Source organism: Nelusetta ayraudi, unplaced genomic scaffold (genome assembly GCF_046127955.1).
Source record: "Nelusetta ayraudi isolate G7.1 ecotype Tasmania unplaced genomic scaffold, CSIRO-AGI_Nayr_v1 ptg000072l, whole genome shotgun sequence".
Taxonomy (NCBI): Eukaryota; Metazoa; Chordata; class Actinopteri; order Tetraodontiformes; family Monacanthidae; genus Nelusetta; species Nelusetta ayraudi.
Genome location: NW_027466122.1, coordinates 1301230 through 1328862, shown reverse-complemented (window position 1 = coordinate 1328862; position 27633 = coordinate 1301230). Strand labels below are relative to the sequence as shown.

The 27633-nt window shown below is 50.1% G+C and overlaps 2 protein-coding genes across 3 annotated transcripts; one reads left to right on the top strand and one right to left on the bottom strand.

The window, feature by feature from the left end:
- Nucleotides 1-730: 730 nt before the first annotated feature.
- fancl (FA complementation group L) lies at nucleotides 731-17769 on the top strand. Its single transcript, XM_076042976.1, has 14 exons — nucleotides 731-1042; nucleotides 2514-2572; nucleotides 2720-2780; nucleotides 3264-3320; nucleotides 3625-3722; nucleotides 8315-8411; nucleotides 9533-9601; nucleotides 13313-13463; nucleotides 13567-13650; nucleotides 14143-14188; nucleotides 14942-15023; nucleotides 16649-16765; nucleotides 17484-17555; nucleotides 17632-17769. The coding sequence occupies exons 1-14, from the start codon at nucleotides 962-964 to the stop codon at nucleotides 17656-17658; spliced, it is 1101 nt and encodes a 366-aa protein (XP_075899091.1). The 5' UTR covers nucleotides 731-961; the 3' UTR covers nucleotides 17659-17769.
- LOC142899421 (serine/threonine-protein kinase VRK1-like) lies at nucleotides 16877-27317 on the bottom strand. 2 transcript variants are annotated; one of them, XM_076042975.1, is made up of 14 exons: nucleotides 27121-27317; nucleotides 26257-26397; nucleotides 25919-25974; nucleotides 25156-25225; nucleotides 24359-24446; nucleotides 24061-24169; nucleotides 23876-23968; nucleotides 23602-23734; nucleotides 20268-20388; nucleotides 20009-20067; nucleotides 19720-19910; nucleotides 18409-18567; nucleotides 18033-18233; nucleotides 16877-17854 (listed from the first exon to the last, which is right to left on the bottom strand). In XM_076042975.1, the coding sequence occupies exons 2-14, from the start codon at nucleotides 26384-26386 to the stop codon at nucleotides 17636-17638; spliced, it is 1629 nt and encodes a 542-aa protein (XP_075899090.1). In that variant the 5' UTR covers nucleotides 26387-26397; nucleotides 27121-27317; the 3' UTR covers nucleotides 16877-17635. The 2 variants fall into 2 exon arrangements, with proteins under 2 accessions (XP_075899090.1, XP_075899088.1); XM_076042973.1 differs by having other exon boundaries at nucleotides 18033-18236; nucleotides 27121-27316.
- Nucleotides 27318-27633: the final 316 nt, after the last annotated feature.

The following is a 27633-nucleotide window of genomic DNA, read 5'->3' as shown; positions in this document are numbered from 1 at the left end:
GCATATCCATATGGAGGTATATACGAAAAAACTGTAATGGAAATGCAGCTACAGTGTGGCTGTCAACAAAGAGTTGTGGGCAACAACCAAGGATGCAAATGTGGCAGATAGCGCCGTGCTACGCATGCAGCACTGCCATTGGGAGTTACTTACCTACTTACTAACTATTTGTGAGCATCCCATGTTCCTCAGAGTTTTGGGTTCCTGCGACTTTACACCACTGGCTTCACTGTAGTCGGTAGCATCGTTAGCGCTAGCAAGTGAAAAGCTGACAGGCGCGCTTTCCAAGAGTGAAACAAACATAATAAATAAGCGTCAATCGCCACCTGGTGGCTGGATGCAGTACAAGTGATAAACCTGAGAGTAATTGCATGTCCCTCAAGTGTGAAATTGCATCGAATTGAAATGCAAAAACAAGCTATGTATGTGGATGGAGGAGGGATCCAGGCCTACCGGGGAAAGCAAAGTTCTCCACTGAGACTTCCTGTTGAGTTAAATATAAAACTTTTATTTATTTATTTTACAACAGAGAGGGAAACGGTGAAGGTTGACCTTAAATAATATATATCAAAAAAAAATGTTTAACGATATCGGTTATATACGTGTGATTACCACGTTATAACATTAACAGCCTGTGAATTCAAATCGATCGTTTAATCCATGTGCCAGATAATTCCGACTTTTTAAATGGGTTCGTGAAGGCACCCGGAAGTCGTCACAGTGTTTTGTTTTTCTGCCGCGAGTTTCAGCTTCGACAGCCGATTGTTTCCTGTGTGGAAACGCAGCGATTTCTCTCTAAAGTGTGCCGTTTGGACCCTCCAGACTGAAACGTCTCTATTTCTCGGTTTGTCTTGAACGTCCCGCTTCGCGTCCTTCCTGTTCCCGGAAGCGACAAAAGAAGAAGCAGAAGCTGCAGCAGCAGCAGCAGAAGAAGAAGAAGTCTCGTCTATACCAGTCCGGCATGGAGCTAGTGAAAGACAACCCGCTGCTTTTACCTCTGAACGGGGATCAAACTGCGTACGACGGCTTCATCTCGGTCAAGGTACGACGTCCCTGTCAGTGGCCACCGTCCTGTGGCCATTCCTGCGTAATGACGCAGTGTAATACAAAACTCCATTGGGAAAACTCGTCACTTCAGCGATTCCACTGACACGAGAGATTTACACGCACGACGAAACACAAAATAAGCGAGTTACCGAACATTTGCGAGCCGATGTTTAATTCGGTTTGCGATTTAATCTGCAGCAACTCAGAAAATTGTCTTTCCACTTCGCTAGAAGTGCAAAAGAAAAATGTTAATAATCGTGTATATCTTATGAATACACAATCAACCTTATTCATTTTGTCATATTCCACCTAGCTTGTGTTGTCAGGTTCTACAAACCTTGCTGCGCCCTGTCTGCTGTCATCAGTGAATTTATTTTCCTACTCTTAATTGTACATAAGAGTTTATTGATTTTTAAATGATGCAGAAATGAAGTGTTGCTTGACTAGATTATATTAAGGTAATGAGATGTGATATGCCAGTGTGATTCTGTATGTACTCTCTATGTCACTAAAGGCAGAGGTGGGAAATGTTGATGTTCTACCAAATTGAAGAACTGGAAGCGGATGTCCAGACTTGGCTCTTAGGTTTAAAGCTTAGCTCTTCAACCATTTCAGGTTAGACGATTGAGGGCATTTTTTCCCCCAGACAAATACATCATATGACAAAAAAAAACGTTTTCACCATATTCAATTCATATTCACACTTACCCAGCCCCAACCCCAGTCCCAACACTAACCCCAACAATAACTTTTATGTTCCAAAAAAAATTCTCATTCCAGTAATACGTTTTGTTTAATGTTAAAACTTAGGAACCCCTTTCGTTGTCTATGCAAAACCTGTAACCCCAACCCTAATCCTAACCCTAATTCCAACCCTAACCCTAACCCCAGCCCCAACACTAACCCCAACCCTAATCCTAACCCTAATTCCAACCCTAACCCCAGCCCCAACACTAACCCCAACCCCAGATCCAACCCCAACGCAAACTCTAACCCCAACCTTAACCCCAATAACAACCCCACCCCTAACCCCAACCCCAACCCCATTCCAACCCTAACCCCAACCCTAACTACAACCCTAACCCCAATCCTATGCTTAACTACAACCTGAACCCTAACCTGAAACCTAACGGCCAGCCCCAACTCTAACCCCAGCCCTAACTATGACCCCAACCTCAATGCTAACCCCAGGCTTTACCCCAACCCCAACCCTAACCCTAGCCCCATTCCAACCCTAACCCCAACTCTAGCCCTAATCCTAACCCCAGCCTTACAAATCCTATTTCTATAAATATCAGCCACTGCAACAAAAACAATATTTCCTCAAAAAGTTGCAATCATTGTCCTTGCTGTGTTCTGCTGCCTTGAAGAGTAGACTACACTGCCCCCAGAGGTTTCCTGTGGTGCTGCTGTATTTGCTTCATTCTTGAAAGTTCCCTCAACCAACGTTTCTTTTCTTCTGACAGGAGCAGGACTTCAGAATCAGGATCCAGCTGCCGCCTGACGGCCAGCTCACCCAGGCCAGGTACAAAAAAACAACCTGGACGCTGCCTTGAAAGCACATTGCAGATGTCTTCCAGCAGTGCAACAGGAAGTTTTCAATCCACCCACAGGATGTCTTTTTGTACTTGTCTTTTATGTGTCTGCTCTCATGCGTTGCTTCCCCCTGCAGGCTGCACTGCTGCTGGCAGCTGAGGCACCTGTTGCGCGGCTACGAGCGCGTCGTCCGGCAGGTAAACATCACATCTCTCATTTCTCCCCGTGCGCACGTCCGTGTCGTGTGTCTGTTCTCTCCGTCAACTCATCAGGCTCCGCCCCCCTCTCTCTAGCCCTCCCTCCCTCCCCCACTCAGTCAGCAGGCTGAGAGGAGAGGAGGAAAAATAAATAAATATATCTTCTCTCTCTTTGCTGTTTAATTAACATCGCCAGGAAAATGTCCCTATTTGTTATGTGGCCCCTCGGGGTTATTTGGATGAGATTGATATTTCACCTCAGGCTGCAGAGTTCATTATTTTCGCAGCCTTTAAGCCATCATTAATTATTAAAGCTGGTGGCAGTGGCCATTAATCACAAACGGCGCGTTTGACTCGGAGTGGCCGGCTGTGATTTAGCAGAAAACAGACAGAAAGCGTCGCTCCGCCCTCCTCCCATTCACACACCTCTTCTTCTCCTCCTCCTCCTCCTCCTTCTCCTCCTCCACCTCCTGCTGCTCCCAGAGGCTGCAGCAGTCGGCCGATCTCTCCACCTTCCTCCTGGAGCTGAAGACCGTCCTGGTGAGAGCGACAGCGGTCACTCGCACGGCCGCCCTCTGTTGTTTTGACAGCAAGTTAATGGGAAACCTGCGGGGAGCTATCAATAGCCGTCGTCATAACACGCATGCACACATGCACACACACGTGCACGTGTACCCAACTCAGATTAGATGAATGGAAAGTCTATCAGCTAATGGGCCCCGGTGGAGGTTCAGCTCTGACGTTGTGCAGTCGGTGTGGAGATGTTTCCCGCTCGCTGGAGCTGAGCTGCCTCTGTGTCTCCTCCCCCCTGTCACCCCTCCTTCTCTCCCCCCCCCCATCACAGGAAGTGGGTCTGAAGGGCTCTCCCGAGCGGCGCTCCATCCCGCCCCCGCAGTACTACTCCCAGCTCATCTCTGAGATGGAGACGCTCGGCTGGGACAAGTAAGTAGAGCGCCGACGTCCTTTCAGACGACTCTTTATTTTTACGTTGTTTTATTTTTCGCTTCGATAAAAAAAAATCTGCAAGTCTTTCTTTTCCACTAATTTATCACTTAAAGGATTTAAAGGGCGAGTTTTGTTTATTTTTGGTTTTTAAAGGGGTCGTGTTGTCTTTAAACGGTGTTGGACCCATTCAAGGTTTCAGCAGCGGCTGCTCCGTCCCTGTAAAGTCCTTCCTGATTGGTTGATTCCAGCTGAATCCCGGAACTCAGTTCAAACCTGCTGGCAGTTTTCCTTTCCGGTGCTTGAACACCGACTGAGATGTGCTTTGCTGACCACATGACCCGACTCACTGGCTAGTGCTGTAGCACTGGAGAGTGGTCTTGGTCTCCAGACCACTCTGTAGGGGTCTCGGACTCGGAGGCGTTTTTCCTCGGTCTTGTCTTGGTCTCCAACACCAGATGTCTTGTCTCGATTTTCAATACTCTCCAGTCTTGATGATGTCTCGGTCGGTGCGGTCTTGACGTCAGTGAGTCACTATCACGGTTCCCAGTCAAGTGACGATCAAATAACAATTTTCCCACTAATGAACAACGACTCAGGAGTCATTCAGAGGGCTGATGGAGAGTTTTTGCAGCTGCTGATGCACAACGACGCCGTCAACAAGGAAGGTTTCTGCCTTTCAGCCAGGCGGGGGTGCGACGTGACGGCCTAAGCTGTGATCTGCGCCTGACAAAGACCCGCACCAGCTGCCGCGTTACGTTTGGACGGAGGAGGAGAGAGAATATTTTTTTTTACAAGTAATCGAAGAGAAAAATATAGCAAGCATTCTTGACGACAAACAACAACCATGATCCAGATTTATTGCAAAGTGTTTTGCACCTCCATCCTCTGGGGTCTCGCAGGACGAGATTTTAGGAGAATTACGGCTCATGCGCCTGCAAATCGCAATTGTGCTTTGTCGAAATTAGAGAAATGTTGCTTTTATTTTGAAGAAAAAAAACGCAATGAAAACGCAGCTACCGTCAGTGGTGGTCGTAAACGGTAGAACAGCACTAGCGCCTCCACTCTGTCCCTCTGTCGCTTATTGAGTCATCATTGAATCCGGGTCACATTCAATAACTGGCGGCCGCAGAGCTGATGCCATCTCCCTCTGGTGCACCCCTTCACCCCTCCACCACTCCCTCGACTTTCACCCTCCGCTCTCCTATTAATGACCGCCGTGACAATTATGATATTAGCAAATATGCAAATGTGTATAATTGAAGACTCTCAGGTTGTAGTGGGAGGCTGAAGGTTTGCAGAGGCCTGCTGCTGTCACACACACCAGCAGGGCGGCCTCCATCTCCACCGCACTCCAGCCTCGCTTAGCGTCTTAATTGGAGCGCGCCGCCGCTAATGGCCACCAGGGTTTTTCTTTTTTTTTTTCTTTTTTTAATAAGGCAAACCCCCCCCCCCCCCCCACCCGCAATTCTGCGTGTGGATTGGTCCGGCTAAGTGAGTCCTCCTCTCGCTCTCTCTCAGCCGCTGAGAGTGTGTGGTCATCTTAATTGGCTGGGGACGGCTGGCTGTGTGTTAATTAATGGGAAAATGAGGTCAAGTGGGCCGGCCGCTGTGGCCCCGCCCCCTCCCCCACAAGCCCCCAGGGCTCATTATGGCCACAGCTGCCTCTCCATGTTCACACAGCGTCGCTGGTCTGTTGAGGCCCAGCGCGGCCCCTTGCCCACCGCTGTGCACCTCTGGCGGGGCCAACAGCGCCCCCGCTGGCCGGGGGGAGGAAGCGGCCGCTCAGATCTCCGCTGCTGGTTCCTGCTATGCACAGTTCAGCTGATCACAGCGACAACAGCTGCTGCTGATTTCACTTCATTTGTTTTCAGCTGAGTTTTAACAGAAAGATGGGCAGGAAGAAGAAGAAGAAGAAGAAGAAGAAGCAGAGGAAAAGAAGAAGAAGACGGTGTTTTTAATTTTTTCAACCGCACTTTATTGACATAACTAACTGGAAGGAAAAGAAGAAGAAGAAAACAAAGATCAATCGATTGTTACTCCAAAACTCAGGGTTGAGAAACATACAGAAAATTCTCGGAAACTTTCCATGGACAAGAAAGCTGGAAAAGTTGGGAAATTGTATTTCAGCTTGTTATGGAAATTGGACTGGACTTCCCAATACTAGTTGGCCGTTATTTATACAAACTGTGTCTTAGATCGAAAGAATAGTTCCCACATTTTCGTGTTGGATGACTTGTTTGTCATGGTGAGACTGTGCATTAAAAATTTTTCCCCCAAAATCCAAACTTTCACCGACCTTCCCGATCAGGGTAGCTTTCCCCATGGAAAGACCGCTACATATCGCCAGCGTCCCTTCGTCCCAGCGGCCTGTACGAGCTACTGCTGTACTTTACTAATGAAGACAATTTGATTTTCCGCAAGGGTGAAACTTTAACGCCGTAGATCAAAGAGACGTTCCGGCCGAGCAACATCAGGCTCTGTTTGGCAGCTTGTAGCTGCAGCGTCGCTGCTTCTGCCGTGGCAGGCGTGCAGGAGTCTTGGAATCCCATTTTGCAAATCCATCTTGAAAAGCTCAGTGATGTGTGTGCATGCATATGTGCATGTGTGCGTGAGTGTGTGCGCGACTCTGTTGGCTGCATCGCTGAAACCGGGGAGGCCCTCATCAGTCTTCACTGCAGGACGTCGGACCTTCACGCTGTTTCCATCTCAGCCTGGCCGGGCGGCAGCTCCTGCTCCAGCTCCAGCTCCGCCTCCAGCTCCACCTCCAGCTCCAGCTGCATTTCCAGCTCCAGCTCCACCTCCAGCTCCAGCCTCCTTCCTCTAGTCGTGTACTGGAGATTGGTCTTGGTCTTCAGACCACTTTCTAAGAGTCTTGGTCTCATCTCGGACTCTTACTGGGACTTGTTTTGGTCTCGGACTGGACGGACTCTGGGTTTTTGATCAAGACTCAGCCAACACTATAATGACATGATGATAAACGTTGTACACTGTTTGTGACACCCAGAGTGACACTCTCCTTTATTCCTAGTTCATTTATTTTTTTCATTTTATGAAGCAAAGTTGTTTATTTGATAATGGTTCAATATAGTTGGCAGCTAAATGTAAAAGCAAATGATTAAAAGGCTCAGTGGTCCAGTGGTAGACTGTCCACCCTGAGACCGGTTGTGTAGGTTGTGGCTTCGATCCCTGGCCAGGTCAGACCAAAGACCCAAAGTCCCATTGCCTCCCTGCTTGGCACTCAGTATTCAGGAGTGGAATTGGGCGGGGGGGGGGGGGTTGGATCACCCAATGATTCCCTCAGGGAGTTGATGGGTCAAACACAGAGGACAAACTCCGCATCCTGCGGGACGTCACTGGGACTTTAACTTTAAAAGATACCTTAAAGTCTTGGTCTTGGTCGTCTTGGCTTTGTCTCGCTCTCAATGCTCTCTAGTCTTGGTCTCGGTTGGTGCGGTCTGGACTACAACACGACCCTCTGGTCTGGGGTCCTCTGGTGGGGGGCAGATCTCCATCAGTTGGAAATCGTGCGTCTTTGCTTTGAAACTTGTGCTGCAGCGTCGGCGCCTTAGCGTGCGCGCGGTGACCCCGCCGAGCGTTGAGCGTTGAGCCGACGCCTTTTATGAAAAGCAGCATCTTCCCTCATCATCCCATCACCCCCGCCTCCCCCCCGCCGGCACGCCGCTCGCATCACTCCTTCGCTAACACACTCCATAAATCCTCTGCAGATATACGGCACGCCGCCGTCCATCGGAACGCCATAAATCTGGAGCGCCGCCGTCCGAGTCCTTTGTCTCGTCCCCCCCCCGCCCCCTCCCGACCGGTCCTCAGTCTCCTGGTCTCAGTGGACCACAGAGGGGCGGGGGGAGGGGGGTGCAGGAGGGGGCGGTGGACTCGTCTTTCTAGTGAGCCGCAGTAAATCTGACAGCGTTTTTTTGTCCTCAGCCTCAGTAGGTTGTAATTAGATGAGCTGAGTGAGTGGATCTGATTTACAGGTTAACTGGAGCCTGGAAATATGGAGCCGCTCTGAGGTCACTGCTGCTGCTGCTGCTGCTGCTGCTGCTGCTGCTGCTGCTGCTGCTACTGCTGCTGCCAGGCCTCATCCATCGCTCTGTCAACACAACGCAACACAACACGTACATCAGCTCCACGTTGCAGCCGCAGCGTCAGCGCTCTGATGTCATCGGCTGACGACTCACAAATCACGCGACCGTTTCGCATGGCGCAAAAACCTCATCATCCATTAGAGGGCGATGCTCAGTCAACCGTTAAAACCAAAGGAGAAGAAAAACCAACAAAAAAACAAGCCTACAAAAAAACAATACCTGCAGCCACCTAGTGGTGGCTGCAGGTATTGCTCCGGGGTGACGGTCAACGTTTTCCTGCGCGTGATCTGTCACCAGCTAAACGCTAAAGTGACGAGGTGTAGAAACGGCCTGTTGGATTGTTGGTTTTCATCACCTGATGATCCACCTGGTGCTCTCTCTCCCCCCCCCCCTCTATTTCTCTCTCTCTCTCCCCCTCCCCCTCTCTCTCTCTCTCTCGCTAGCTGCGTTTCGCAAAATAACAGCTCTATTTTTGCTGTCGTGCAGGCTCGTCTCCATCGACACCGACTTCCGCACGCTGACGCTGAAGGCGGAGGACTCCTCCCGGAGGCAGCACGTCCTCACCGTCAGACTCAAGTCCAAGGTGAGACACACACAAACACACAGACACACACACTGTTTAGTTACACAAACTCGTGCTGAAATGCGTCATTTCTGCTCTGCGGGCGATTTTGACCCACAACCAGCCGAGTGGTCGCCCCCCCCCCCCCCCCCCCCATCCCCACCAACACCCACCCGGGACGTTCAATCTGCCGACAGCCAATCAGGGAGCTGCGTCGGCGCCCACAGATCTGGGCCAGAGTGGCGAGGCTGCCTGGAGACGCGCTAACCCTCAGATGTAGCACAGATAAAGCGACTCCACGCAGAGGAGGGCGACGCCCACAACTCCATCTGCATAGCCATCAGCACGTAGGCAGCTGTGTGTGTGTGTGTGTGTGTGTGTGTGTGTGTGTGTGTGTGTGTGTGTGTGTGTGTGTGTGTGTGTGTGTGTGTGTGTGTGTGTGTGTGTATTTGCATGCGTGCACAGGGACGGTTAAAACGCCGGCGTGTCACAGTTCCCCAAATTGTTTGAAAGAAGGTGACGGGTTGCGTTTAATGGGATTCTGTCCCGTGGAATCGCAGCGTTTTGGATAATTTCAGCGGCAAATTGAACAAACTCTCCTCACAGCTGAAGGGTCGGCACTCCTTCCAGAAAACACCTCGTCTCACTGCCGCACACACACACACACTTCCCTCCTCGCCTTCTTCATGAAACTGCTTTCACTGACAACAAAAGAGTAGTCGGAATAATCCATCCTTCCGTGTTCCGTACCTGCTTATTCCTGCATTCAGGTGTTCATTAGTAATTAGTAGTAGTGGTAGTTAGTAGTCGTGGTAGTTAGTGGTAGTTAGTGGTAGTAGTTAGTGGTAGTAGTAGTAAATAATTCAGCTTGTGGAGTCACACTACTGGGAATCAGTCCCATGTTGCTGAAACTTCTTCTTGAAGAAGGTGTGAGAGGGGGAGGGGCCTCAGTCTTCGCCCAGCCGGCCCCTCCCACTCGCCCACCTCTTGGCAGCAGGCGACGGCAGCTGTGAGTCCGTGGAGCGGCTGGGAAAACTCCAGTTTTCACCGCTGCAAGAGTTTCTTTGTTTTTTTTTGTTTTGTTTTTCTTTGTCAATAATTTCTGAATGAATTTGCCTCTAAAAGCTCGCGTGTGTCCGCAGCACCCCGCCGAGGCCCCTGAATGCTCCGCCCAGCTGCCCGTCCCGCTGCCCATCACCTGGACGCCACAGGTACGACACAGTGGGGGAAGTTCTGAGCAGCGCAGACAGGAAGTCCGACGTCTCGGCTGCACTTCCTGCAGGAAAAGTTCTCATCCGGCTCGGATATGAAAGTAGAAGAAAGTGGAAAATCTATCTTTTTTTTAAATGTGATGATTTGAACTGAGCGTCCACGAAGACCCATTGTCATATTATTACATCATCCACATACATTATTATGTGATGTTGTATTGTTATTTATTGGTCGTTAGTTCCGCGACACAAAACTCGACGTCGCCCTCTTGGCTGCCGTTTCTCCAGAGTCGCCGAACCTTCAACTTGCTGGTGCAGCGCCACCTACTGGCCAGAATTTTGTTTTCATTACAGGGCCACATTTTTCATTTATGGTATTTGTTTAAGAAGCCGGAGGAAACCGTCCTCCCGCTTCCGTTCTTCCTTCAAAGCGGTGGAACTCTGACCCTCGGTAGGTCAGCCAGTCAGTCAGGAGGCCACGCCCCCCTCGCCTCCCCCTCCTCCCCCGGTTGCCAGGATCACCCACCGTGACTGTGATTTATCCTCCTCATCACGCCGCTCGTCCTCCGTCGCCCTCTGTTTGTCCATGTCGTCGAGTCAAGACGCACTAACCATGCCTCCTCTCTCCTTCCTCCTCTCTCCTTCCTCCTCTCTCCTCTCTCCTTCCTCCTCTCTCCTCCCTCTTCTCTCCTCCCTCCTCCCTCCTCTCTCCTCCCTCTTCTCTCCTTCCTCCTCTCTCCTCTCTCCTTCCTCCTCCCTCCTCCCTCCTCTCTCCTCTCTCCTCTCTCCTTCCTCCTCTCTCCTCTCTCCTCTCTCCTGCCTCCTCCCTCCTCTCTCCTCTCTCCTCCCTGTCCTGCGGCGCCGCTGACGCCGCTGACGTTTCAAGGCCATGCGTTGTTTTCTTTTTCTGCTCCCCCCCCCCCCCCCCCCCGCTAAACTTTGGAGTCTTAAAATTTGCTGGTGGCTGCTTTTTAATTTTTAATTCCTGCTCAGTGTGTGTGTGACAAAAGCTGTCGTCCCTCCGCCTGTCAGCGCCTACGACTCCTCCGCCAGCAGATGTTTCCTTTGGCGGCTCGTGTGTGTGTGTGTGTGTGTGTGTGTGTGTGTGTGTGTGTGTGTGTGTGTGTGTGTGTGTGTGTGTGTGTGTGTGTGTGTGTGTGTGTGTGTGTGTCTGAAATAAACATAAACAACACAACAACTTGCAGAGACGTCCGGCACTGAGATGCGTCCACCAGTGTTTAGAGATAGAAAGAAGAGTGTGTGTGTGTGTGTGTGTGTGTGCGTGTGTGTTTTTTTGTGTGCGTGTGTGTGTGTGTGCTGATACATGGCAGGCGTACAGTGAGGACCAGCTCAGTGCAGCGCTGCCGTATGGAGGCTGTCTGCCTGCTGGGTCCTTGATGGATCTCTGCTGCACCGCAACATGAAGTGCGTGTGTGTGTGTGTGTGTGTGTGTGTGTGTGTGTGTGTGTGTGTGTGTGTGTGTGTGTGTGTGTGTGTGCGCGCTTGCATCTGTTCCAAGTGTGTGTTTGTGTGATGTGAGGGGGGGCTGGGGTGGGGGCGGGGGGGCTGGGGTGGGGGCGGGGGCGGGGGGGCAGGGTTGCTGTCTGTCGGCAGCCCTGACATGTTCATTTGAATGAGTAATTATTGGCTGCTCTGTTTCGGGGCCAAGACGTGCCACTCTGAGCGGGAAGAGAAACAAACCTCCGCCTGAGTGCGCGTGTGTGTGTGCGTGTGTGTGTGTGTGTGGGTGTGTGTGTGTGTGTGTCCTTTGTGCTCAATACTCGGCGCACCCAGTGATTTTAACAACTGAGGATCTGCATGAATTAAGGAATGTCGGTCTGTGTGTCTGTGTGTGTGTATGTGTGTGTCTGTGTGTCTGTGTGTGTGTGGGCTTTTGTTTTGTCTTGTTTTGTTGAGGTTTTTTTTTTTTTTTAGACAGGCAGTAAATTGTGTATTTCTTGCTGCAGCCGCCGTCAGACGCTGAAAAACGTTCCATTCAGTCCAGGGATGCGAATCGTCCACTCGCTCATCGATCGTTAGTCGATTGACCTGATCGATCCATTAACGACTAATTGATAAGCCGCGATTTTTTTTTTTTTTCTGAGAGCCTACGTTTCACAGGGGAAAATGTGTAAGGAACACGTTAATTAACACGTAAATAATGTTGAGGGTCCAATGTGACCCATTTTTACCTTAGAGTAAAAACACCCTCAACATTTATCCTCTGACTTCTAATTGATCACATTTCAATTTTTTTTATAAGTTGTTTAAAAGTAACTTCTTCTAGTTATACAGGTATACACCAAGCCATTTAGCTAAAAAAAAAAAAAAAACAGTGTAAAAAATGTTCAACAATTGCAACTAATTTAATTTAATCGATTAAATTCTCAATCGACAATTAATCGATTAATTGTTAACATCCCAAATTCAGACTCAAATTCCTGGAAATCATGGGATTTTTTTTTTTTTTTTTTTTTTAAATCTCATCTGTTGCGACGGTCAGATGGAGGAACAGCGGAGGTCAAAGGTCGAGGCCGGTGACGCAGGTCGTTACTCTTCCACGTGGATGGAAATGTCGACCAGTCGCAGCGCAGCGTCGGCACCAGCTCCGCACCTGTCGCAGGCTGTAGCTCCGCCCCTTCCTTCCTCGGAGGCTGCCGATTGGTCCGGGCGTCCTTTTGATCAGCACAAAAGTCAAGACAGTCGGGATTTCAGGTTCTGAACGCTCGAGTCACTTTTGACCTCGGAAAAAGAATCGGATCCGAACAACGAGTCAATTTTTTTTCTCTTTTATCTGCAGTGAGATTTAAAAAAGTGCAGAGAACTGCAGATCAACCTGAGTGGCTCGCAAACAAAGCAGTGGAGGAGGAGGAGGAGAGGAAGAGATCCGATAGTCTGATAGCGGCAGCACAATCACCGACGGAATGAGAGGAGAGAGAGAAAAAAAATTAAAGGGGGAGGTATAAAAAAAAAAAAAAAAAAAAAAAAAAAAAGAACCAAAAATTAGGGGTCATTGTGCCGGCACAGTGCACACAATTAAGCATCGTCCAGGTGCTGAGAGCCTCGGCAATTACAGCCCAATTAATGCCAGTGGCGTGATTACGGCTGCGGCGCAGGATGACTGCACTGGGCCGGTCCGGGTGGGGGGGTGGGGGGTGGGGGGGAGAGAGGAGGAGGAGGAGGAGGTGGTAATTGAATGGAGGCTCCTCACTCTGAGAGGAGCAGTGAGGAGTCGCTGAGCTGATCTACTGGTGCCTGGTGGAGACCTCAGTCTGAGGGAGTAGACAGGAAGTAGCTGCCATTCCATGACAGCTTTTCGCAAAATAAAAGCGATATTTCTCAAATTACGACAAAGTACAATTGCGATTTGCAGGTGCATTGAATGATCCCATTGAGGCCCAGTGCAAAGTTCTGCCACACGAAATGACTCTCTCTCTCTCTCTCTCTCTCCTCTCTCTCTCTCTCTCTCTCTCTCTCTCTCTCACTCTCTCTCTCTCTCCCTCTCCCTCTCTCTCTCTCTCCCCCTCTCTCTCTCTCTCCCTCTCCCCCTCTCTCTGTCTCTCTCTCTCTCTCCCCTCTCTCTCTCTCTCTCTCTCTCTCTCTCTCTCCCTCTCTCTCTCTCTCCCCCTCTCTCTCTCTCTCCCTCTCCCCCTCTCTCTGTCTCTCTCTCTCTCTCCCTCTCTCTCTCTCTCTCTCTCTCTCTCTCTCCAGACCACCCTGGAGCAGCTCTACCAGCAGTTCCTGCTGCTGCTCGACTCCCTCACCAGGTTCTGGGACTTCCTGGATGAGATCGACAGCAGCACCTGGGTCCTGGAGCCGGAGAGGCCGGGCCGCTCCGACACCATGAGGCGCATTGCCATTGGTACCATTGAGTTCAGTCCGGCCCAGAGACCCCCAGTCCACTCACTGCTGGGAGAGACGCAACTTCCTACCACTGTTGACTCTGTGTGTGTGTGTGTGCGCAGGGAACAACGTGTCCATCAGGGTGGAGGTGGACCCCCGACACCCGGAGATGCTGCCTGAGTGCTGCCTGCTGGGAGCCGAGCATGGTGAGTCCCACTGGGGTCCAGTTCCAGCTGGTTCTGGAGCCTGAACCCTGGGTGTATTATCAGAACTCCATACCAAACTGGCAATATAGCGGCGCGCCAATTTTATTTTCCAGTGGCCACTCGAGGTACTGCATCCAAAATAATTCCATTGGGCTCAGAAAGCATTTTCCCCATAGAACGCAATACAAAAATAAAGGCCTCTAACACGGCTGACAGGATGACCTTTGACCTGAAACGTGGTTCATAATAAATCTTTTCATTGCAGATTTTTCAATAATGGTCTTTTAGTTTTTGAAAAAAAAATTATAAAGGCCGGAAAATCACCAGAAAAAAGTGTCATTGACATCTCAGCTCGTTCTGATTGGCTGATGTGTCCTGACGCATCATGGGAGTTACACCCAGCCAAAGTTTGTCTTCTGCATTGATTTAATTCATTCCGTCAGCTGTTGGCACTGATCAGGTGTGGTGTTGTGTTGTGTTGTGTTGTTGCAGCCGTGACTCCGCTGAGGAACAAACTCAACGCCAACATGCACCTGTGGTGAGTCTCCACCCTGTGAGCTGCTTTACTGCTGTGGAGAAAATGATTTTTGTTTGTTTTGTGAACTTGATGGCAGCAGCAAATACGCAGTGAAAAAAAAAAATCCTGCAAAGACTCGGGAAGATGTCTCAGTTTGAACATCTGCTGAGTTTTTTTATTAGTAATATTATTATTTTTCTTTACGGAATTAAATGTCGGTTTGTGATTTAGAAACCGTTGCGTTCTTCTTTTTTTATTTCTGTTTCTCGCAACGCTGCAGTGTTTTATTATTGTCACAAGACATGAAATGAGAAAAAAAAGCTTTTATTGCGTTTTCTGAAGTGTGTTCAGGGGAAACTGGCGGGACGAAGCCTCAGACATTCTTTTATAGCAAACCGAAAAAACAAGTTTTTTTTGTCATTTTTACACGTTTAAACTTCAGCTGTCATCAGCGACTGATGGACTTTGGGCCTCAGCCGGCAGTCAGAGGTCAGAGGTCATTCACAGCCAGAGTATGAAACTTTAAAAAAATAAATAAAAAGATTTTAAAAAGATTCCACCTGAGTTTTCAGCCTCGCCGTCCCGCTGCGACTCGTCTGAGTTGGCGCTCGCCTCCCCCACACCCCCCACATCCCCCCTCCCCGCCATCACCCCCTCCCCTCCTCCCCACCCCACCCCCACCCCCCCTGTGTCTCTGCAGCCCTCATTTGCATGTGGTTAATTAGTGTGTGAAGGAGCTGAAGCCGCCGTCTTGCTTGTGCTCCTTTCTGGCAGGAACCCGGACGCCGGCGTCTTGCACAACCTCCGGGATGTTTTGGAGATCGAATTCCCGTCACCCGCCACCCACGAAAAATCTGTACGTCACACGCACACACACGCACACACACACGCACACACACACACACACACACACACTGGGCCCTGCTCCTCCCAGCTCAAAACACGTCTATTCTCATCCTGATTACCCCGGGAGTTCCTTCCGCGCGTGTCTGTGTGTGTCTGTGTGTGTCTGTGTGTGTGTCTCAGTTGTGTCTCAGTCTGTTTGTGTGTCTGTTTGAGCTCTAAGATATAAAGGGGGCGGACGGCGGCGCCGCCTGTTCCTCCATATTTTCCTGCCTCTCTGTTTGGCCTGTTTGTGTGTGTGTGTGTGTGTGTGTGTGTGTGTGTGTGTGTGTGTGTGTGTGTGTGTGTGTGTGTGTGTGTGTGTGTTTCCCTTTTTTTTGCGTCTCAAACTCTCTTTAATTGGGTTGTTTACAGAAAAAGATCATTAGAATAACAACGATGGCAGATTTCCGCACAATATCAAATGGCTTTTAATCACACACACACACACACACACACACACACACACACACACACACACGCAGCCCACCAAACCCCCCCCACCCCCCCAAAAAAATCCATTTATCTTCCTGTTTTTCTAGCGTTCACCAAACCCCTCCCCGCTCCCCCTTCGGCGGGGTCAAGAGGTCACTGTGTTTATTCGCCGTCACCGCGCTGCTGATTAACGCCTCGGCTTCATTAGCATTCAGAGAAGCACGGGGGAAAAAAAACAAAAAGCTGAGTTGACCAGATGTTGATTTCATTTAATTTTTTATTTTTTTAACCCGAGTCGCTTAATGGAAAGACCCGGTGGGAAAAAAAACAAAAAAAAAGCCGGCGCTCCTCGTTTTACACCGTAAACCCAGGAGAGGCGAGGGCGAGCGAGGTTAGAGAGCGAGACACGGCGCCGCTGAGAGGGGCGCTGTTTGTTTGTTTGTGTGTTTGTTTGTGAGGCAACCCGCGAGTTCAAAGCCGAAGGTATTTTGGCGCTGAAGTGGTTGCGGAGGCCCCGCCCACAAAATCCATCAAACCTGAGCAACTCTCCGCCCACCGGGAAGCAATTAGCGCCGCCGTTTGTGCAAGCGAGAGTTGAAATGGCAACAAATTGAGCGTAATGACGTAAACTACCAGTCAAAAGTTTGCACTCACGCTTCTGATTTAATGGCTTTTTCGTTGTCACTCAAGGCATCAAAACTATGAATGAACACATAGGGAATATGTATTACACAAAAAGTGAAATAACTCCAACAAGTTTTATATTTTAGATGATCTAGAATAGCCACCCTTCATATGAAATATATAGAACATAACGTATGTATTTAACATTTTTTTTATTTCGCCACATTAATCCACATATCTTGGTCGTATAGTTGATGTCTTCAGTGTGTATTTACAGTGTGGAAAGTAGGAAAGATAAAGAAGAAACAGGTGCGTCCAAACTTTTGACCGCTGGTGTCAAATTCAATTTTAGCTCTGTCGCTAGTTATTTAGCCTAGTGGCCGCACTGTGGTACTGCAACACGGTACTTGGAAATATTTTCCTGCAAGCAATTCTGACAAAATAGAGGCTGTGAAGCTGCAGATTTATTTTATTAGAACTTCCTGTTCACCTGTTATGTGTATGTGTGTGTGTGTGTGTGTATGTGTGTGTGTGTGTCAGAGCTTCAGTGTCGAGTGCGGAATCTGCTACTCGTATCGCCTGGAGTCGGCCATCCCCGACCAGGTGTGCAACGACCCCCGCTGTGGTCAACCCTTCCACCAGGCCTGTCTCTACGAGGTACACACACACACACACCAATAATTACAATCTGAACGTAATCACGCATCACTTAGTTCGGCATGCTGGGGTGAACTTTGATCTCTGCTTTTTAAATCTTCCACACGGTAATAAGTGAATGAAAATATCACTTTTATTGAAAAAATAAGACAATAAAACATTGATTAAACTTCAGTGTCAGTACAGTACAGTTGACCATGTGGCGCCAGGTTCCACTTTACACTAAAAACCTGTTGATTGAAAACTGTAAATAACTGAAAAGACTGCGGGCTTGACTTTCTGAATCTGAAAACATTTCGAAATAGAGCAGAAAAGACAAAAGCAAAAAAAAAAATGTTTATTTGACAAATAATAATGAAGAGAAGAAGGTGAAGATGAGTCATCATGCAGGCCAACATCGTCCTTAAAAAAAAGTTCATTGTGGCGTCTGTCAGTTCGCTGCTGTAGTTACTAGTCAGTCCACTGGAGGGAGCCGGTCTCCCATGGCGTCACTTTCTTCTTGGCTGTTCGGGTTCCACCCGACCTCCGTCCAGCTTTTCCGTGGTTCAGAATTTATCGCAATAGTGTTTTATTCCCGTTGGCTGCCCCCTGTGGGTGTTAGCAGTACTACTACTACTACTACTACTACTACTACTACTACTACTAGTAGTAGTGCTAGTGCTAGGTATATCTAGAGCGGAATTAAGTGTTTCAACTTCACCTCCTCTTCCTCCTCCAGTGGCTGCGAGCTCTTCCGTCCAGCCGTCAGAGCTTCAACGTGATCTTCGGGGAGTGTCCCTACTGCAGCAAGGTAGGCGCTGGAGGTCACCTCAAGGTCACGCTGCGACGCCCGCTCCTCCCTCACCTGCTCGCTGTTCCCCTCGCAGCCCATCACCGTGAGAATGGCGGCGTAGGAGACGAGTGGAAGAGAGAAGCTTCCAGGAGGACCGCGGCCAGCAGGAGGCCGGCGGCCCCCCACAGCAGCCAGTGGGGCCGGAGGGGGCTCCTGCAGGGGGGTCCTGGATGGGGTGCCTGGACGGGGGTCCTGCAGGTTGGCATGGCCCCCCTCCCCCAACTGCAGTCCGTCCAATCACCTTTGGCTCTCTGGAACTTAACCATTGGCTCTGTTTAGATTATTTCCCCTGCAGCAGCTAAATGTTTCTTCCTCATCTTCATCTTCATCTTCTTCTTTGTCTTTTTGAAATGATTAGATTTAAAGGATGTAAATCCCCCCCCCCCCTTCCTCCTCCCTCGCTATCTACCCCTACTGGTCTGGATGATGTCACACCTGTTTGTTTGGCGGTCTGGGGCCGGTGGGCGGGCCCCTCAGGTAGCGAGCTTCGATGGGTTTAGGTCTGGCTTCCTCCTCCTCCTCTGATTCCTCGTCTTCTTCCTCCTCTTCTTCTTCACTGGTGTCTTCTACATAAGGCACGGCCCGCCCACGCCTCGGCCTCAGCGTCCTGCCCCCTGGAGGCGGGACTTCCTCTTTCTTCTGTGAAGAGATGCAAAGTTTAAGTTGTGAAAAATAAAAATGTAAGTCATTCTGAAAATGTTCTGTCGTTCTTGGAACCAAGATTTTTTTTATTTTTTATTTTTTTTTCTCTCTCTCTGCTACAGCTTCATCCATTAGAAATCATTGTTTCCCTGTGGATTTGCGAGTTCACCTGACGTGTCTTGGCTGTTGGTGGGGGCTGCTGTGTGCGGCCGCGTGCCTTCGGCTGATTGGCTGCTGTCCTCTCCTTCTCCTCCTCCCCCCCCTCCTCTTTAGCAGCAGCAGCAGCAGCAGCCTTGGCTCTTGCAGGACCTCTCACTCTTCTTGTTTTCTGGAAGAATAAATAAAACATCATTTTTTTCCCCCAACGTACCGGGCTCCTCTATTCAGTTAAAACTCAAGCCAGATATTAGAAGACTGAACAATGCTGGACCCTCGAAACCCGAAATGAACCTTTTTTTTTCTTCTTCAATATTTCAAGAGTGACTCTGCTTTTGCTTTAGTGGCTGGAGTTGTTGCCGAGTGCTGAGCGGCTCTGCAGCTGCAATCACTAATTAATTAGAAAAGACTTAATAAGAGTCGGCGTCGAGGCTGCAGCCACTTCAGCAGCGGAAAGACAAAAAAAAAAAAATATTTTCAAGGTTGTTTCTTTTTCATCCAACGTTCTGACAGGCTCTTCTCTTTGGCCTCTGAAAACTGAAAAACACCTCCGCGTTGCCCCCTGTTGGCTGGCTGACTTGACCTGCAGGGCAGTAAATCCAAACTCAAAAACAAAGTCGATGATTTGAAGGCAGCGACTCCGCAGATGCGTTTCCTCTCTGTCAGCGTCGCTTTGATTAAAAACTCGGAAAAAGCGGAGCGGGAACTCCGGCGGCGGCGGCGCCGAGTGGCCTCGACCGCCGCTGACATTTACGCTCGCCGCTAAACGGCCACTTCTGTTTATTAAACCGGCCGCCACTCCACCGCCGCAGTAATTGGCCTGACAACCCCGCCAGCCGCGGACGCCGCCAATTTTCTGCAAACGGGGTCGTCCAAAGGTCATCTGAAGGCCGTTGGAAGGTCGTCGCCGAGGTCGAGGAGCGATTGTGGCGAATTTGCAGAGGAGCACCGCCGCCCGCACTTCCAGACCTCGGCTGACGCTCGTGCTGCGAGTAAAAGGGGGGCGGGATCAGGGGGAGGTTGACCCCCTCCCCCTTTTTAGCACCGGGGTCGAGAGACTGGCGTGGCAGAGAGAGAGAGAGAGAGAGAGAGAGAGAGAGAGAGAGAGAGAGAGAGAGAGGATGTGGAATTTCTGCAAAGCCACTTTGGAGTTTGAAAAGCTCGCAGGTCAAATGTTGTGGAAGTGGAGCTCAGTCATTCACCTCCTGCTCCTCCTACTCCTCCTTTTCTTTCTCCTCAACTTCCTCTCCCTCCTCCTCCAATCCTCCTCCATCTCTTCCTCCTCCTCCTTCTCTTCTTCCTCCTCCGCCACCGTGGTTCTCACCTGATCTCTGCTGGAGGTGGGGGCGTCCTCGACGTGGGAGGTTCCCTCTCCAGCGCCCCCTCCAGGCAGCGAGAAGTCCAGCCTTCCTGCACCGCCGCCGCCGCTGGACAGCATCCGTCGGAGACACTGGTAGTCGGGCTTCTCCTGGTAGTCCAGAGCTTTCACGTAGAGGAGGAAGGAGGCCACCTCGTCTGGAAGAGAGCAGTAGCGGCAGCTGTTGGTCACCAAGACACCCAGAGAGAGCAGCTCTCATCTGCTGCACCTCCTGGTCCCGCAGACCCCGCCTCACCTGTGCTGGCTCCGCCCTTTGACAGACGGTGGACCGACTCTGGCAGACCGTCCATCAGTCTGGAGGGAGGAGGAGGAAGTAGAGGACAAAGAAGAGGAGGAGGAGGAGGAGGAGGAGGAAGGTCAGCAAACCGCCATCAGTACAGGAGACTTTCAGTTGCCTCGGCTGCTGCTAAACAGTTAAAGGGCAATGAGAAGCAAAATGATTGTGAAAAGCAATCTGGCTACAAATCAAAGGTCAAAGGTCAGGAACCACCGACCTGGTCTTGGCCTCTTGGACCTGAGTGGGGTTGTTGATGAGGCCTTCCCAGGGCAGAGATCCAGTCAGCCAGTGGAGGAGACAGAAGCCCAGGATCTGGAGGTCGCTGCGCCTGGACAGGTCTGAGGAAAAACACCTATTGAGCATCTCGTGCTGCAGCTGCAGGGAGAAGAACCTCCAGACCAGTTTATCAGAGATTCATTCATAAAAAAAAAAAGGAATAAATCAAAAAGGCCCCGCAGCAGCGGCCATCGTTCAGCCGCCGCCCGACACCTGTCGATAGGACGACGGTCCACAGCCAACAAGGTCGCAGCCTGATTAACTACTGAGCTTCAGATGCAAAAACACAGGGAGAGAGAGAGAGGGGGGGGGGGGGGGCGACGTCACCATCCGGTTCTCCTCTCAGGACAGTCCAGCAGGTTTCAAGTCTTGGACTGGACCCACTTCAATTCCATCCATCCATCCATCCATCCATCTTCACTTCCTGCTTCTTCCTGCTCTCAGGGTCTCAGGGGTCTGCTGGAGCCTCTCCCAGCTGTCACAGGGTGCAGGCAGGGTGACACCCTGGACCAGTGGCCACTTTATTAGGGCCACGTAGAGACAAACAACCATTCACTCTCTCACACACACACACACACACACCTGCGGTCAATTCAGAGTTCCCAATTTTAGAGTGTGGGAGAAAGCAGGAGAACCTGGAGAGAACCAACGCAGACACGGGGAGAACGTGCAAACCACACAGAAAGGTCCAGAATCGAACCCGCGACCCAGTTCAATTCTTCTAGGTTACTCCTCTCCGCCCCACCCCCCTTATCATCATAGAATTTCACTGCCGGCTTGCAAGCCGTGTTAAGACTTTGAGAGTCGCTAAGCAAAGAATCGTTTCCTGCTTCCTGCCTGTTGCCTGGACCTCCGTCTCCACGTCAATGTGCGTCGATGCCTCACCCCCCTAGCCCCTCCCACCCTGCCCTCCCGCCGAGGGGGGCCGAGCCTCGGGAGCTCCGGCGACTCGATACGGCGGCGGCGGCCGCGCTCGCGTCTCAGGAGAAATGAGCTATCGAGCGAGCGGCGGCTCCACCAGGGGGGAGAAATCTCCCCGCGGAACCCGATCGATGCCGGCCCAACACCTCGGGCTCACAGGCCGGCCCGGAGAGGAGGCACGGCCGCCACCGCCGCCGCCGCCACCGAGCCGATTACATTAGAGATGCTAGTAATCGGATTACACCTGAACCAATCAGGGGAGAGCAAGAGAGAAGAGATCTGACGGCATGGAAACCAATAAAGACAGCAGAAGTTGTTTGGGTGCTTTGTGGCTGTGAGCAGGATCAGGGGAGACACCAGACGGCGCCACCTACAGGAACTGTCGATGTTTGGGTTAGGGCAGGCGTTGGGCAAACTACGGCCCAGGGGGCCATATGTGGCACGTTAAGCTTTTCAATCTGACCCGCCGAACTTGTAGAAATGATATTAATAGTAAGCCATAAAATAGCTGTATTGCATCCACTTTTCAGTGTTTTAAGATTCATTTCAATAAAGAGCCGTGGGGCCTCAAAGACATTGATTTTGTTGTAACTTTGCTTTTGTTCATTTTTTGATATTGAAGCACGTTTTTTCTACACATCCCGTGATACACTGTTTCCCCCTATGAGGTGGCTCAATAAAACACTCCATCCATCTGCTCCTGCTCCCCCTCTGTCAAATTTTAGAGAGATTTAAACGGGTTGAGGTGAAGAAATGTGTGACACGTTTGCGTTCAGAGAAAAAAAATCACCCCATTCTGCGTCCCAAATTGCCGACATGACGGGCTGCTGGGATGGATGTGCGAGCCAGCGCCTCATTAAAGGACCAACAATTAGCAAGTATCACCGCCGCCCTCCAAGCGACGTAGCGCTGCTCATAATAGAGTTTGTGCATCTGCTCCTGTGTTTAATGCGTCCTAATGCTGGATGAAGGATGGCGAAACGACGCGGTGGAGAGATAATGTGTCCATTTTTTTGTCCCAGACAAGAAAAAAAACACACAACACATATGTCATGTCGGATCAGATTTTCGGACATGGTGAGATTTCGCATTGTAATGCTGCATATCATGTTCAACTATAAGAGGACAGTCATGCTGGTCAGTTTTGGGCTGATTAAAGAATTTATTTTAATTTATTGATCCCTAACCCTAATTTCATAGTTAACCCTAACCCTAATGCCATGCAAGTCTATGGGGTCAAAGGTCAATTTTGTTCTAGAGACATGGGACCACTTGCTTTTTCAAAAGGAGCCCCCCCAGACACAACCATGTCGAATCTGGGGCTTCTAGGACATGGGGAACCCCCCAAAACCCTAACCCTAATTTCAGAAACCCTAACCCTAATTTCAGAGTTAACCCTAACCCTAATGCCATGCAAGTCTATGGGGTCAAAGGTCAACTTTGTCCTAGAGACATGGGGCCACTTGCTTTTTCATCAGGAGCCCCCAGGACGCACCCACGCCAAATATGGGGCTTCTAGCACATGGGGAACCCCCGAAACTCTAACCCTAATTTCAGAAACCCTAACCCTAATCCCAACCCCAACATCCATCCAACCCCACCCGTCCAGTGCCCTGCAGCGGTCATGCTCCCTCAGCTATGCTGACTCTCTCCACTGAGCCACTGGTGGCGGCGCAGCCACTCGGCCTGGACGTTATCTGCAGTCTGGGCTCGGCTTCGACTAAACATCAAGGTCCCTTAATTAACGGCGGGGATGAAAACACGGCGCAGGTTATGACTTCACCTAATTAGGGGGATTGTTGAACAGCGACAGTGGAGGCGGACGATGGGGATTGTGCGGTACGGAGGATCGATGGTCAGTGAAGAGAGGGAGCGTGTAGGCAATTTGCCAGTTAATGTGTTCCCAATATTAGCCGAGGGGGGGGGGGGGTGCTAGGGGAGGTTTTTAATGTATTGACGAGCGGCTCAATCGGAGAGAGCAACCAAAGTCAGAGCTGAGAAACACAGAGTGAGAAACACACGGCCAAAATGTCAAGCAGATGATCCACTTGGTGACACGCAGCCAACCTGCACACTGACAGAAACTTCCTGGTTTTATTTATAAATCTTCTGGGTCACATGTGCTGACTCAGACCAGCTCTGAGTCAGTCTTCTGCTGCTGATTTTGGATTCCAGTGAAAACCGCTAAACAGGAGCGCTATTCTCCTCATTCCTGAATGAGGAGTTCAGGTGGGGCAACTTTTGTTATTGTTGCAGGGCGAGATCAACGAAAACGGGCTGTTTCGGCAAATAATGACACACTCTGATCAGAGTGAGTGTAGGAGAGGAAGTGGTTCAACAGAGTGGATACCCACCAAGGCCCTTGTGGGCGTCCAGGCTGGTGTACTCAATGGTTCCGTTGTGGCGCTTCTTGGGGTTCTCCTTGTACGGGACATGTTCCCCTTCTGGACAGTAGCGGTAGGACAAGCCGTAGTCTGCCAGGTAGACCTGCGGCACAGACACAAATCAAAGCTCATTCACAAAGCTGACACTTGACTGGTTTGTGCGTTCACACACAAACAATAAAAAAAAAAAAAAAAAAATTTTCCTATCAGGCCTGAAATAGAGCAGCGCGCTGCCGGGACTCACCTGTTCAGGGTCTCTGTAGGCCAACATGAGGTTGGCCGCCTTGATGTCCGCGTGGACGTACTCGTTCTCGTGGATGTACTCCAGAACGTCCAGCTGGAAGACCAGAGCGGAAGAAGAAGGTGAGCCTGCTGGCGGAGCAGCGGCGCCGTGCTGTTTAAAAACCAGCGCCCAGCGTCCCGGCTCACCAGGCTCTGGCCGAGCAGCAGCGCCGTGGGCTTCTTCATGCGGCCGGCGCTCCGCTCGCACGCCTTCTGCAGGTCGCTCCCCAGACGGTCCATGGCCATGAAGCGATACCTGAGCAGAAGGAGAGCGGATATCACATCATCTCATCCCTGCGGTGCAGCCGCAGTCCCCCGCTGGAGCTGAAGGACGGCAGCCGAGTTGTTTTCCACCGGGCCCTGTCATCATCGCCTGGCGTGTTGCGCTGTGGTGACGGCTGTGTGTGTGTGTGTGTGTGTGTGTGTGTGTGTGTGTGTCCCCTACTTGAGGTTGTCGTGTTCAGCCAAGCCACTTCCCCAATACGTCGGGATGCCCAGGTAGTCCAGCCTCCTGCTTCTCTTCCATTTCTCAACTGGAACAGAGATGAGAGGAGGAATAATAGAAGTTAGCGTGCAGAGGTGCGCTTCCAGCTGAGGAAACTGAATTACACACAACCGCTGAGAATCCCCCCCCCCCCCCCCCCCACATCCACCACAAAAAAAAAAAACATCAACTCCTCTGTCGAGTCTTGATTAAAGTTCCACGTTCTTCTCTTGACCTCTCGTCTCACTCACACACAAAAGCCTCTGAGCTCTGAGAAAAGTGGGCAAACCTTGTGTCCAAGAGTCCAATTTGTCCTCGTAAGCGTAATAATGCATGCACAATATTAATCTTGCTGCATTACAGTGCAGACACACACACACGGAGGCCCCAGACAAAGCAGCGGGCCTGGCTCTGGCCTCGATGGCGGCCGGCCTGACTGGCGCCACACCAGGCTGGCAGGTGGCTGCAGGCTCAGCGCCGCCATCATCACGTGTGAGTGGCTTCCTCCCCCCTCTCTCTCTCTCTCCCTCTCTCTCTCTCTGCACTCCAGGGTGAGGCACGCTTTGGGCCGAGATGTGCGAGAGGAGATCCAACTGCCACTGGGGCCGCACGTCCGCCCCTGCTTGTTATTGATTGCCGAGCGCCGAGGCCTCCCCTCCCCCACCACCCCCACCCCCTGGTGTCCGTGGCGACTTCATCAGTCAACACAGTGGCGCTCCGGAGGCCTGCCAGGACGGCAGGCAGGGGGCGCTACTCACTGCTCTCCAGTTTGGCTGCCCTCTGGTAGAACTTGAGCTCGCAGAACAGGGGGCCGTTCTCATGGTACTCCTGCACACACGCACACACACACACACACACACACACACACACACACACACACACACACACACACACACACACACACACACACACACACACTAGTGACTTACAGAGTCATTTTGCCACTTTAGAAAATTCAATTTTAATTTCATACACCAGCAGTCAAAAGTTTGGATGCATACTTCTGATTTAATGGTTTTTCTTTCATTTTCATGACTATTTACATTGCAGGTTGTCACTCAAGGCATCAAAACTATGAATGAACACATATGGAATATGTATTAAACAAAAAAGTGTGAAATAATTCAAACCGGTTTTATATTTTAGATGATCTAGAGTAGCCACCCTTCATATAGAATATATAACATATTTAGGTGTTTAACTTCTTTTTTCTTTTGCCACATTAATCCACATATCTTGCTCATATATTTGATGTCTTCAGTTTGTATCTACAGTGTAGAAAGTAGGATACAGAAGAAACAGGTATTACTGTCAGAGTAAAACAACAGCAGTCATCTTTACTAGCACAGCAAGTAGCTGCAGTATATGCTAATATTTTTATGCCACAAATTGGTTAGTGAGTAAGGTCTTGGCTCCGCCCTCTGACGCAGACTTGTTTTTACCCGGTTTTTAGTGCTATGAGGATCTGAAGATTCAGGTCAACTATGGCACCTTTAAACAAGCAGCACTCTGTTCACTCACCAACTTGATGACAAACTCGGTGTCTGCTGCAACGGGCTTGTCCACATCCTTGGAGGCTGCGAGTCGACAGAAAGCACCGACATGAGTTAAAATACACCACGCAATTTGACTTGACATTTAATTTGACCGGAATTGACGCCTGAATTGAATGAGTCTAGAAAACAGGGAGGGAAAGCCTTAACAAAAGCTGCTGCGTGCACGGCACATTGTCAACGCAGGCATTTTCTAGATTGGACGGCTCCGGATCACATGACCAGCCGATTTAACTTCATCCAACGACCCGTCCTGGCGCAAACAGCTTCCGCGACCAAAGCACAAGTAGACGAGGCGTGTCGTACCGAGGTAGATCAGCCCAAAGCCGCCCTGACCGATGATTTTCCCCAGCCGCCATCTCGTCTTGTCGCTGGCGTTCAGGATGAAGCCTTCTGGGAGTGGTTTGGGTAAGGTCTTCTTCTTCGCTGGTGCCATGGAGACTGAAGCTGTTCAATAAAGAAACAAAAAAGCACTCAATCTGGGAAAACTTTTTAGAATAACTACGCCGGTTACAGTCACAACACACACAAACAGTGAAGTGTAAGAACGGGACTTCCCACTAAAACAGGGCTTGAAATGGGTGTCACTAAAATTGATCATGAAAATGTCACCATCTGCAGCAAACTTCCTGTTTTTATTCATAGGGGTTTTTTGTTTTTTTTGTTTTTTGTTTTTTTTTCAACCAAGTATCGACTTTACAGAGTCAAGGTGCCAAACAGTAGGCAGAGCAGCAGGTGTGGAAATGAGTTGCAGCGTCACTCTGGGTGCTGCTCACTCTCCTTGGCTGCTGTTTATGTTAGCATTTCAGCATCATAGCACTTTTTAATGGGAGGCTCTGACATTCTGCCAAGTGGCCCGCCGGCTGAAAGAAGTTTGTTGTTGTTGTTGTTGTTGTTGTTGTTGTTGTCGTAGTTGTCGTTGTTGAAATCAAAGCGTTTCTTTTTGCCATATGCCGAGAAACGAGTCATACAGAAAAAGAAGCAGCTCAACTCACACCAACAGTTACAACCGTTTTAAGCTTGACGAACAACTGATTCGAAAAACTTGTTTCACTTGTTAGTCAGCGAGTTAGTTCGTTAATTAGTGAGTAATGGGTCGTCCAGGCAGTAGTGAAGCCAACAGTTAGCGGCTAACCGAGCTAACTAGCTGTCAGAAGAGAAGACACTCGCCTGCTGAAAGGTGTCCCGGCCGGATGTCGTCAGTTGCGGAGCTCCTCTTAAAATATGTCGGAACGGCGGCGAAAGCTCGACAGGAACGCAGAGACGTTCTGAGTCCCGAATGAAGAAAGAGGGGAGGGGATGGTGGGAGATTTTCCGATTTACCGGCTTTGAAACAGAAACCAAAACAATGACACGTCCGGGTATTCGTCTCCTCCCGCTCCGCCGCTCAGCCAATGGCACGCAGGGAGATGTCGCACAAGGAAGTAAACCTCCAATAGAGAGGTGGGGCTAGGAGTCACGTGCTCTCGTACTGACCTGTATGAGAGCGGGGATTTCCAACATATTTTCCAACCGTTTTAGTCGAGAAGGAAAAAAGGAAAGAGTCTACTGGGCGGCCGCTATGTTTCAAAAGCATTTTTATTAACGAAGGTGACAATATGTTTGTTTTAAATCACAATAGAAAATTCGACAACGCTTTGCACTGATTCATTGGTGATGGAACTCTTCCTTGGGATGACAAAG

Excerpts from the sequence above, each read along its gene's own strand:
- fancl (XM_076042976.1), top strand. The coding sequence starts at position 962 with ATGGAGCTAGTGAAAGACAACCCGCTGCTTTTACCTCTGAACGGGGAT. Across the intron at positions 3,321-3,624 it reads TGGAGCTGAAGACCGTCCTG|GAAGTGGGTCTGAAGGGCTC; the intron begins GTGAGAGCGACA and ends CCCCCATCACAG. Across the intron at positions 3,723-8,314 it reads GAGACGCTCGGCTGGGACAA|GCTCGTCTCCATCGACACCG; the intron begins GTAAGTAGAGCG and ends GCTGTCGTGCAG.
- LOC142899421 (XM_076042973.1), bottom strand. The coding sequence starts at position 26,386 with ATGGCACCAGCGAAGAAGAAGACCTTACCCAAACCACTCCCAGAAGGC. Across the intron at positions 23,735-23,875 it reads CCTACAGAGACCCTGAACAG|GTCTACCTGGCAGACTACGG; the intron begins GTGAGTCCCGGC and ends TCTGTGCCGCAG. Across the intron at positions 18,568-19,719 it reads CCACCTCCAGCAGAGATCAG|AAAACAAGAAGAGTGAGAGG; the intron begins GTGAGAACCACG and ends TTATTCTTCCAG.